We start from the raw sequence: 12,734 nt of genomic DNA, 5'->3' as shown, positions 1-12,734 counted from the left end.
CCGTGTAGTGCAGCTGAGGAAATTTAATTCAGTGGCTATTTGCATAAGAATGCCAAGAGAAGGAAGGGACTGCTCCCCCCAAATGGGATTTTTGAGTGGCAGTAAGTATGGAAAGCCAGTCTTTAGCCAGAATAAATTTCTAAATTTCTCTATTTCCCCACTTTTGGAGTGAATGGTAGATCTTCACTCTCAATTGGAGGTAGACAGAACGCAGGCAATATCATAAGGAAAGTTGTTCCTACATGAAATGGAGGTTGTGGAGAAGCCACCTCTTCCAACCTACTGCGCTGGGGAAAGAATGAGCAGAGGTCAGGAAGCCAGTGGTCAGGAGAGTAACTGATTTCTCCCATCTAGGCTAAAATCAAGGGAAGGCAAGTTTTGGATAGATGACAGAAAAGTTGATAGCACAAGAGTTCCTTTTTGGGAGGAAGCAGAATGAAAATGGCAGTGAAGGAGAAAGAAGGCCTGAGCTAGCACCCTCATGCCTCTTAGGGTATATTGGTAAAAAGCCCAAAGTTCCTTTGTTCTGCAAGGAAGGACATGGAATGCAGAAAATAGGCTGGCCAGGTCTCAGAGAGCTAACACTTCCAGCAAGAGCCTGGGTGGGACTGGGTCAGCTAAGGTGTCCTCAGGCGCTGACCCTGCTGAGAGAACTAACTAGAAGTTCACCAACCCAAGGACCAGACTAGATCTCACAAAGCTGAGACAACCCAGGACCTAGGTGTGAATCTGAGGTCTTCAGCCAGACCACTGTGATGCAGTCTTATGAAGGCCACCGTACACTTACCATGATCTAGGGAAAGAGCAGGACACAGAGAAAGAATCGGAAAAATAAAAATGCCATGAATCTCCCAGGAGAGACTGTAAACCAGAAGATTCTGATACACTGTTAAATAGCAGTCTCTAGTTGAGAGACAGAGATAGGCAGGAGGTGGTAAGGTCTGAGAAGAGGCAACTGAAACATTTCATGTGTGGTGCACAATGGATCTGAGGGGCCGGCACTCGGTCCAGGTGAAATTGCCTTCACTGGAGTCTGTCCTAACCCTTACCTTGCCAAGTAAAACCTGGCTCCAGAGACGGGGTGGGAGCCTGAGGAGTGGGCGGTACTGAGGAGAGGGGAGTAGGGAGTTGCAGCAGAGACTGGGTTTATTATTCTGGGCTGTGAATCCAACACCTTACATTTATTTATGTTTTAGCATAAATAAATGAATGTTTATTTATTCATTATTATGCTAAACATAAATAAATGTATGTATAAAAGAAGGCTAGATGTGAGGAACAGCAGCTTGAGAAATTAGGCCTCTTGAATCCAAGTTCACCACCTGATGGTTTTGCTGTTGTCATTGTGTTAGTCGCCCAGTTGTGTTTGACTCTTTGCAACCCCATGGATTGTAGCCCACCAGGCACTTCTATCCATGGCATTTCCCAAGCAAGAATACTGGAGAGGATTGCCGTTTCCTTCTCCAGGGCATCTTCCCAACCCAGGGATCAAACCTGCCTCTCCTACATTGGCAGGTGGATTTTGAACCACCAATGAAGCCCATATCTGATGATTAATATGTATTTAAAACGCATACTTTTAAAATTTTACTATACTATTGTCTATGCTTTTGAGATTATTAATAATTATGTCTCTTGAAAGTGAAAAAAGAGAGTCAAAAAGTTGGCTTAAAGCTCAACATTCAGAAAACTAAGATCATGGCATCTGGTACTATCACTTCATGGCAAATAGATGGGGAAACAATGGAAACAGTGACAGACTATTTTGGGGGGCTCCAAAATCACTGCAGCCATGAAATTAAAAGATGCTTGTTCCTTGGAAGAAAAGTTATGACCAACCTAGACAGCATATTATAAAGCAAAGACATTACTTTGCCAACAAAGGTCTGTCTAGTCAAAGCTATGGTTTTTCCAGTGGTCATGTATGGATGTGAGAGTTGGACTAAAAAGAAAGCTGAGCACCGAAGAATTGATGCTTTTGAACTGTGGTGTTGGAGAAGACTCCTGAGAGTCCTTTGGACTGCAAGGAGATCCAACCAGTCCATCCTAAAGGAGATCAGTCCTGGGTGTTCGTTGGAAGGACTGATGCTGAAGCTGAAACTCCAATCCTTTGGCCACCTCATGCGAAGAGTTGACTCATTTGAAAAGACCCTGAGGCTGGGAATGATTGAAGGCAGGAGGAGAAGGGGACAACAGAGGATGACATGGTTGGATGGCATCACTGACTCAATGGACATGAGTTTGAGTAAGCTCTGGGAGTTGGTGATGGACAGGGAAGCCTGGCGTCCTGCAGTCCATTGGGTCACAAAGAGTCAGACGCGACTGAACTGAACTGCTGTCTCTTGTATCCAGGGCTGGCTTCATGGGCCTGAGATCTAAGCCCTGCACTCAAAAGGGTGTGTGCTTGGTTTAATGCTCTGCTGTCATCATCTTGAAATTTTTAATAAAGTTTTAACAAGAAACCCCACATTTTCATCTTGCACCTGGATCTACAAATCCTGTAACTGGCCCCATCTGAATCTGTGTGGTGGAAATACTATATGATGGTAGCAACTTTGCATCTCTTCCCAACTCAGTGTTCAGGGTCCTCTGCTGGCAGACTTGAAATAGGACTTGCTGGACACTGGCAAGCACCAGTAATCAGAGTGAGAACCAGCTGTAAGACATTACTAGCACACCACTGGACAGGGTACCTATATAAGGTTAATAATCCTACTCACGCATTACCAGCCCCCAGACTCTTGTGGGTTTTGATAGCATTTCAGTGGGGAACAAGTTCTCTTTTTCAGCGCAGTTTATAAATGCTTTGTGGCAAAGAGGAAAACCAACGACGTTAGCTTTGGCATTATTTCAAAACCTAAAATTCAGATCTTCTGTGACTGAAAGCTGTCACACATGAACTATGACACTCCATGAGAAGTCGTCCTGAATGCAGGTTTGCATCCATTGATAAAGGGCAAGAAATCCGGGAACTCGTGCCTGCTTCCTCCCCCTAAGCGGGAACTTCCCCTCCCACGGCTCTTCCTTAGCACCCTTGGCGATCAGAGAGGGAAGCAGGGTGAGGGAGCGGGGATCTTGCGGGAGGGCACAGAGAAACAGTGGGCGGGCTTTGCCCTGGAGTGAGTGGGTGGATCCTCCCGCAAGAGCGGCTACACAAAGCTCCCCGCCGGTAAGTCAGTCCTCGTAGCGCAAAGCGATGGAGTCATCCTGGATGGAGTCCTCCTGGCTTGAGACGCACTGGGCAAGGCCCTTGTACCTGACGTTGGTGTTCTGCTTGGCCCTAGGGCTGCTGCAGGCCATCAAGCTCTACCTGCAGAGGCAGAGGCTGCTCCGAGACCTGCGCCTCTTCCCCTCGCCCCCCACTCACTGGCTCTACGGGCATAGCAAGGTAGACACATCGGAGGGAGGGGTGAAGGAGGATGCTGGAAATCCGATGGCGCAGAGAAGCGGCTGCTTCCTTCTTTTCCTCCCATCCCTCAGTCCTGCACCGACCTCTCCTGCCAGCCTGTGGCTCCCGCATTTACATTACTCCATGAAACACCCTAGAGCCACTGCTGCTGCTGCTGCTACTAAGTCGCTTCAGTCGTGTCCGACTCTGTGCGACCCCATAGACGGCAGCCCATCAGGCTCCACCTTCCCTGGGATTCTCCAGGCAAGAACACTGGAGCGGGTTGCCATTTCCTTCTCCAATGCATGCCACTAGAAGGGATATTTAGGTGGGGTGGGAGTTGGAGGGGGGATATGTAAAGAGACAATATGGAAAAAGAAAGCTGTGGTGTAATTCAGGTCTGTCTAAATTGCTTCGCTCATCTCTTGGATTTATGTACGCGTTTTTAAAAGCCTTCCACATACATTGCTAAAAAATAGTCTAAAGAACATGTTTTTTTATTTAAATTTTTTTAAATTTATTATTTCTTTATTTTTGGCTGTGCTGGGTCTTCACTGATGTGCATAGGCTTTTTCTATTTGCAGTGAGCAGGGGCTCCTCTCTAGTTGTACCCTGCACAGACTTCTGATTGCGGTGGCTTTTCTTGTCACAAACCAAGAGCTCTAGGGCCTGGGGGCTTCCGTAGTTGCTGCGCCTGGGCTCAGTAGTTGTGGCACGGGGGTTTAGCTGCCCCGCAGCAAGTGAAATCTTCCCAGACCAGGGATCAAACCGTTGTCCCCTGCATTGGCACACAAATTCCCAGTCATATCACATCATCCATATCATAGCATATGTCAGAATTTCCTTCCTTTTTAAGGCTGAATAATATCCTATTGTATTTATATACCACATTTTCTTTATCCATTCATTCGCTGGCGGATGCTTGGGTTGTTTCCACATTTTAGCAGTTGTGAACATGAGTGTACAAATATCTCTTTGAGACCTTGCTTTCAATTCTTTTGGGTAAATGTACAGAAATGGAATTGCTGGATCATATGGTAATTCTATTTTTAGTTTTTTGAGGAACCACTGTACTGTTTTCCACAGTGGCAATACCATTTTACATTTTCACCAGAAGTGCACAGGAGTTCCAGTTTCTCAACATTCTTGCCAAAACTTGTTGTTTTCTGTTCTTTTTTTGAATGGCAGCCATCCTAGTGGATGTGAGGTAGTATCTCATAATTTTGATTTGCATTTCCCTAATGATCGCATTGGAGGAGGAAATGGCAACCCACTCCAGTGTTCTTGCCTGGAGAATCCCAGGGACAGCAGGGCCTGGTAGGCTGCTGTCTATGGGGTCGCACAGAGTCGGACACGACTGAAGCAACTTAGCAGCAGCAGCAGCAATGATCCCTAATGCATCGCTGAACATCTTTTCATGTGCTTATTTCCATTTGTATATCTTACTTGGAGAAATGTCTATTTAAGTCTTTTGTTCTTTTTTTTTAACTTAAAAAGTTTTACTGAAAGAAAGATTCTTTAAATTCTATAGTGCTTTACAATTTTCAGAAGTTACATACATATGATTTCATATAATCCATTGTTGTTGTTCAGTTACCCAGTCGTGTCTGACTCTTTGCAACCCCATGGACTGCAACACACCAGTTGTTGTGTCCGTCACTCTCTCCAAAGTTTGCCCAAGTTCATGTCCATTGCATTGGTGATGCCATCCAGCCATCTCACCCTCTGACGCCATCTTCTCCTGCCCTCCATCTTTCACAACATCAGGGACTTTTCCAATGAGTCAGCTGTTCACATTAAATGAGCAAAATACTAGAGTTTCAGCTTCAACATCCTTCCAATGAGTATTCAGGGTTGATTTCCCTTAAGATTGACTGGTTTGATCTCCTTGCTGTCCAAGGGACTCTTAGGAGTCTTCTCCAGCACCATAGTTCAAAGGCTTCAATTCTTTGGCTCTCCGTCTTCTTTACAGTCCAGCTCTCACAACTGTACATGACCACTGGGAAGACCATAGCCTTGACTAAAAGGACCTTTCTCAGCAGAGTAATGTCTCTGCTTTTCAACACACCGTCTAGGTTTGTCATAGCTTTCTTGCCAAGATGCAAACATCTGATTTCATGGCTGCAGTCACTATCCTCAGTGATTTTAGAGCCCAAGAAGAGGAAATCTGTCACTACTTCCACCTTTTCCCCTTCTATTTGCCATGAGTTAATGGGGCCAGATGTCATGATCTTAGGAGTTTTTTTTAACATTTAGTTTTAAGCTGGCTCTTTTTCACTCTCATCCTTCACACTCATCAAGAGGTTCTTTAGTTCCTCTTCGCTTTCTACCATTAGAGTGGTATCATCCGCATATCTGAAGTTGTTGATATTTCTCCTGCCTATCTTGATTCCAGCTCGTAACTCATCCAGCCTGACATTTTTCATGATGTGCTCAGCATGTAGATTAAACCAACAGGTGACAGCAGACAGCCCTGCTGTATTCCTTTCTCAATCCTGAACCAATCAGTTGTTTCATACAAGGTTTGCTTTTGCATACAGGTTGCTTCTTGACCTGCATATAGGTTTCTCAGGAAATAGGTAAGATGGTCTGGTATTCCCATTTCTTTAAGAGCTTTCCACAGTTTATTATGATCCACACAGTCAAAGGTTTTGGCATAGTCAATCACACAGAGGTAGATTTTTTTTTTTTTTTAATTCCCTAGTGTTCTCTATGATCCAGCAAATGCTGGCAATTTGATCTCTGGTTCCTCTTCCTTTTCTAAATCCACCTCAGACATCTGGAAGTTCTTGGTTTGCATAATGCTGAAGCCTAGCATACAAGATTTTAAACATGACTTTACTAGCATAGGAGATGAGTGTAATTGTCTGATGGTTAGCACATTCTTTAGTACTACCCTTCTTGGGAATTGGAATGAGGATTGAACTTTTCCAGTCCTGTGGCCACTGCTGGGTCTTCCAGATTTGCTGACATATTGAATGCAACACCTTAATGGCATCATCCTTTAGGATTTTGAATAGTTCTGCTGAAATTCCATCACATCTACTAGCTTTATTAACAGCAGAGCTTCCTAAGGCCCACTTGACTTTTACTCTCCAGAATGTCTGGCTCTGGGTGGCCGACTATACCATCATAGTCACCCAGTCCATCTGTATCTTTTTTATACAGCTCTTCTGTGTATTCTTTCCACTTCTTCTTGATCTCTTCAGTGTCTATAAGGTCTCTACCGTCTCTGTCCTTTATTGTGCCCATCTTTGGGCAAAAAGTCCCCTTGATATCTCCAATTTCCCTGAATAGATGTCTAGTCTTCCCCTTCTGTTGTTTTTTGCTAGTTTTATACACTGTTCACTGAAGAAGGCCTTCTTGTCCCTCCATGCTGTTCTTTGGAAATCTGCATTTAATTGGGTATACCTTTCCCTTTCTCCCTCGCGTTCCACGTCTCTTCTTTTTTTAGCTATTTGTAAGGCCTCCTAAGATAACCACTTTGCCTTCTTGCTTTTCTTTATCTTTGAGATGGTTTTGTTCACTGCTTCCTGTACAATATTATGGACCTTCATCCATAATTCTTCAAGCACACTGTTTACAAGTTCTAATCCCTTGAATCTATTCATTACCTCCACTGCATGTTCATAGGGGATTTGATTTAAATCATACCTGGCTGTCCTAGTGGTTTTCCCCACGTTTTTTCGTTTAAGCCTGAATTTTGCTATGAGAAGCTGATGATCTGAGCTACAGTCAGCTCCAAGTTTTGTTTTTGCTGACTGTATACAGCTTCTCCATCTTCAGCTACAAAGAGTGTAATCAATTTGATTTTCATATTAGCCATTTGGTGATGTTCATGTATAAAGTTGTCTCTTGTGTCATTGAAAAAGGACATTTGCTATGACCAATGCATTCTCTTGACAGAATTCAGTTACCCTTTGCCTTGCTTCATTTTGTTCTCCAAGGCCAAACTTGCCTGTTATTCCAGTTATCTCTTGACTTCCTACTTTTGCATTCCAATTGCCAATGATGAATAGAACATCTTATTTTGGTGTTAGTTCTAGGAGGTCTTCTAGGTCATCATAGAACTGATCATCTTCAGCTTCTTCAGCATCGTTGGTAGGGGCATAGACTTGGGTTACTGTGATGTTGATTGGTTTGCCTTGGAAATGAACCCAGATCATTCTGTCATGTTTGAAGTTGCACCCAACTACTGCATTGGACTCTTTTGTTGATTTGAGAGCTATTCCATTTCTTCTACAGGATTCCTGCCCACAGTAATAGATATAATGGTCTGAATTAAATTCACCCATTCCCATCCATTTTAGTTCACTGATTCCTAAGATGTCGATGTTTATTCTTACCATCTCCTGCTTGATCATGTCCAATTTACCTTGATCCATGGTAATTTACCTAACATTCCAGGTTCCTATGCAATACTTTCATCACCAGACAAATCCACAACTGAGTGTTGTTTCCATTTTGGCCCAGCCACTTCATTCTTTTTGGTGCTAATAGTAGTTCTCCTCCACTCTTCCCCAGTAGCATATTGGACAACTTCGGACCTGGGAACATTCATCTTTTGGGGTTATATCTTTTTGTCCTTTATATACAATTTATGAAGTTCTCAATGGCAAGTAAATTGAGGTGGTTTGTCATTTCCACCTCCGGTGAATCGTGTTTTGTTAGAACCTTCTGCTATGACCCTTCCACCTTGGGTGGCCTTACATGGCATGGCTCATAGTTTCATTGAGTTACATGAGCCCCTTCGCCACAACAAGGCAATGATCCATGAAGGGGTGCTTTACAATTTTAAAATTCTGTAGTGCTTTACAATTTTCAAAAGTTTCATACATATAATTTCATATAATCCATAATAACCCTTTTTTCCTCCTACCCCTATATTTCCCATCCCCCTCTTTTTTTCTCCCCTCTGGTAAACACTAGTTTCTTCTCTATATCTGTGAATCTGCTTCTTTTTTGTTTTATTCACTAGTTTGTTGTATTCTTTAGAGTCCACATTTAAATGGTATTGTACAATAGTTGTCTTTCTCTGACCGACTTATTTCACTTTGCTTAATGCCCTCCAAGTCCATTTGTGCTGTTGCAAATGGCAAAAGTTCATCTTTTTATGGCTGAGTAGTATTTCATTATATATATGCACATCACATCTTTATCCATTCTTCTGTTGATGGACACAAGTTGCTTCCATACCCTGCTGCTGCTGCTGCTAAGTCACTTCAGTTGTGTTCCACTCTGTGCGACCCCATATACGGCAGCCGGCCAGGCCCCGCTGTCCCTGGGATTCTCCAGGCAAGAACACTGGAGTGGGTTGCCATTTCCTCCTCCAATGCATGAAAGTGAAAAGTGAAAGTGAAGGTGCTCAGTCGTGTCTGACTCATAGCAACCCCATGGACTGCAGCCTCCCAGGCTCCTCCGTCCATGGGATTTTCCAGGCAGGAGTACTGGAGTGGGGTGCCATTGCCTTCTCCATACCCTAGCTGTTGTAAATAATGTTACTATGAACATCAGAGTGCATGTATCTTTTTGAATTAGTGTTTTTGGGTTTTTTTGGCTATATACCCAGGAGTGGAAAAGTCATACAGTAGTTGTATTTTTAGTTTTTTGAGAAGCTTCCATACTGTTTTTCACAATTGCTACACTAATTTACAGTTCCCACCAACAGTATGTGAGGGTACACTGTTTGCTGTGCTGTGGTGTTCTTAGTTGCTCAGTCATGACAGACGCGTTGTGACCCCATGGACTGTAGCCCACCAGACTCCTCTTGCCATGGGGACTCTCTGGGTTTCTCCATATCCTTGCCAACATTTGTTATTTGTTCTTTTTGATGATAGCTATTCTGGTAGGCATGTGGTGCTTGATCTCTCATTGTGGTTTTGATTTGCATTTCTCTGATGATTAGTCATGTTGAGCATCCATGTACCTGTTGGCCATCTTCATTTCCTCTTTGGAAAAATGTCTATTTAGTCCTTTGTTGATTTTGAATCAGGTTGTTTTTTTATTGTTGAGTTTTAGGGGTTCTCTATATATTCTAACTATTAATCCCATATGTATGATTGCTAATATTGCCTCTCAATCTTTGGGTTGCCTTTTTACTCTGTTGATACTGTCTCTTCATGTATAAAAATTTTTTAATTTCATTAAGTTCCATTTATTTTTTGTTGTTGCTGCTTATGCCTTTGATGTCATATCCAAGATTATTATTGCCAGATCCAAAATTGTGAAGCTTTTGTCCTATGTTTCCTTTTAAGAATTTTATAGTTTTAAGTCTTCTCTCAGAGAAGACTCTTGAGACTCTCTTGGACAGCAAGGAGATCCAACCAGTCCTTAATATTCATTGGAAGGACTGATGTTGAAGCTGAAACTCCAATCCTTTGGCTACCTGATGTGAAGAGCTGACTCGTTTGAAAAAACCCTGATGCTGGGAAAGATTGAGGGCAGGAAGAGAAGGGGATGACAGAGGATGTGATGGTTGGATGGCATCATCAACTCAATGGACATGAGTTTGGGTAAACTCCAGGAGTTGGTGATGGACAGGGAGGCCTGGCGTGCTACGGTTCATGGGGTTGCAAAGAGTAGGACATGACTGAGTGACTGAACTGAACTAAACTGAAGTCTTTGATCTATTTTGGGTTATCTTTTGTATTTTAGGTAAGGGTACAACTTCATTCTGTTGCATGTGAATATCTAATTTTTCCAGCACATTTTCCCATGTAATGGTCCTGGCACCTTTGTCATAAATCATTTAACCATATTTTGAAGGGTTTATTTCTGGTCTTTCTATCCTTTTCTGTTTGTCTATATGTCTGTTTTTAAACCAGAACCATACTGTTTTGATTAGTATACTTTTGTAGTGAATTTTGAAATCAAAAAACATTGAGTCATCCAGCTTTGTTCCTATTGAAGACTGTTTGGGCTATGCACAATCCTTTGTTATCCCACATGAGTTTTAGAATGAATTTTCTAGAATTTTTCTATTTCTGCAAAAACATCATTGGGATTTTGATAGAGATTGCATTGAATCTGTAGATTGCTTTGGGTAGTATTCACATCTTAAATCTTCCAATCCATAAACATGGGATATGTTTCCACCTCAGTAAATTCAGTTGCTCAGTCATGTCCTACTCTTTGCGATCCCATGGACTGCAGCACGCCAGGCTTTCCTGTCCATCACCAACTCCCAGAGCTTGCTCAAGCTCATGTCCATCAACTCAGTGATGCCATCAAACTATCTCATCCTCTGTCATCCCCTTCTCCTCCCGCCTTCATTCTTTCCCAACATCAGGGTCATTTCAAATGAGTCATCTCTTTGCATCAGGTGGCCAAAGTATTGAAGTTTCAGCTTCAGCGTCAGTCCTTCCAATGAATATTCAGGACTGACTGACTGATTGACAGGTTGGATCTCCTTGAAGTCCAAAGGACTCTCAAGAGTCTTCTCCAACACCACAGTTAAAAAGCATCAATTCTTCAGCACTCAGCTTTCTTTATAGTCCAACTCTCATATCCATACATGACGACTGGAAAAACCATAGCTTTGACTAGATGGACCTTTGTTGGCAAAGTAATGTCTCTGCTTTTTAATATGTTGTCTAGGTGGGTCATAACTTTTCTTCCAAGGAGCAAGCATCTTTTAATTTCATGGCTGCAGTCACCACCTGCAGTGATTTTGGAGCCCAAGAAAATTGGGTTTCTCACTGTTTCCATTGTTTCCCCATCTATTTGGGGATGGGACCGGATACCGTGATCTCAGTTTTCTGAATGTTGAGTTTTAAGCCAACTTTTTCACTCTCCTCTTTCACTTTCATCAGGAGGCTCTTTATGCCTTTTGAAATTTCTTTCAACATGATTTATAATTTTCACTGAATAAGTCTTCCACTTTTGTTTGGAAATACATAATTCCAATACTTGGAAAGGAGGAGGTTTCACTTCCTAAGTTATTAATTTTTCTCTGATAGTCAAGCATCAAAGCAGGATCAAATGCCCAGGGGAAAAACCCTTAGGTTAATAAATGCAGGTGCTAATTATGGTATATATTAAGGTGGTAAGGATGATGAATTAGGAACAGGAGATTTACAGTGAATACTACAATTTCTTCAACACATCCCCCACCTCTCTCCATTTCTCTCTTTCTGGAACTCCTATTGGTTGGATATAAACCTTCTAGATCTATTTTTTTTTAATCTTTTCTTCTTGATTTTATCTTCCTAGAATTTCTACTAAAATGTTGAAAAATTTTGACTGTCATGATTTTTATTTCCAAGAGCTCTGTCTTTTTTTTTTTTTTTTAACTTTACATAATTGTATTAGTTTTGCCAAACACCAAGAGCTCTGTCTTATTCTTCATCCATTATTGCATCAATTACCTTATGATGCATTAAAAAAAAAAAAAAAACCTCCCTAAGGAGCGTCTCTGGGTGGCCCAGAGGTTGGGAATCTGCCTGCCAATGCAGGGGACATGGGTTCTATCCCTGATCCAGGAAGAATACTCATGCTGTGGGGCAACTAACCACATGTTCCACAACTACTGAGCGTGCACTCTAGAACCCACGAGCCACAACTACTGAAGCCTGTGTATCCTAGAGCCTGTGCTCTGCAACACAGAAGCCACAGTAATGAGAAGCCTGTGACCCGCAACAGAGTAGCCCCTGCTTGCTGCAACTAGAGAAAAGCCACACACAGTGATGAAGACCCATCACAGCCAAAAATAAATTAACTTAAAAAACACTCTAAAGCTGAAGCTTAGTGGCTTAAGATGACAGCCAGCTATTTAGTTCATGATTCTGTGGGTCAGCAATTTGAGCTAAACTAGGCTATGAGGTTCTACTCTTATAGCCAGTCTCAACTGACTTCAGTTTGGCTCACTGATGCAACTACAGTCAGCTACTGGGGCAGATAAAGGCTGACTGTCCTCTTGGGTGCCTTCATTCTCTTCCATCTGGTTTATTATCCTTCAGCTGGTTAGGCTAGCTTTGCCCACGTGGTATCAGGGTCTCAAGAATAGCAAGAGAGCAAGTCTCAATGTGCAGGTGCTTTTTAAGTCTCTGAGTCATGCTTGCTACTCTCCCAAAGCAAGACACATGGCCAAATCAGTGTGAGAGAACTGACAATCAAAGTGTTGAGTGCAGGGAGGCTTTAACAAATTGAGGCCATTCCTATAGTCAATTTAACACATTCTGCTTTGTTACAGAATCCTGGTCTTGAAATACTATACATATCTTTTTTGGAAGTACTAACTTTTTCAGTTTTTTTCTCTTCTGTTGTGTATTAGTTATCTATTAAAGCCTAGCAAATTACCTTCAAGCTTAGCAACTTAAAACAACATATGGTTTTATCTCACACAATC

The 12,734-nt window shown here is 42.3% G+C and overlaps 1 protein-coding gene across 1 annotated transcript in view; it reads left to right on the top strand.

Moving 5' to 3' along the window:
- The first annotated feature begins 3,003 nt into the window (after nt 1–3,003).
- The window catches only part of LOC133245222 (cytochrome P450 4X1), a 48,760-nt gene continuing 39,029 nt past the window's right edge, over nt 3,004–12,734 (top strand). Inside the window, exon 1 of the mRNA XM_061413170.1 lies at nt 3,004–3,388. Within this exon, the coding sequence (XP_061269154.1) occupies nt 3,197–3,388 (192 nt within the window). The 5' untranslated portion in view covers nt 3,004–3,196. The remainder of the gene's footprint in view (nt 3,389–12,734) is intronic.

Source organism: Bos javanicus, chromosome 3 (assembly GCF_032452875.1).
Source record: "Bos javanicus breed banteng chromosome 3, ARS-OSU_banteng_1.0, whole genome shotgun sequence".
Lineage (NCBI taxonomy): Eukaryota > Metazoa > Chordata > Mammalia > Artiodactyla > Bovidae > Bos > Bos javanicus.
This window is presented reverse-complemented; position numbering and strand designations above follow the sequence as displayed.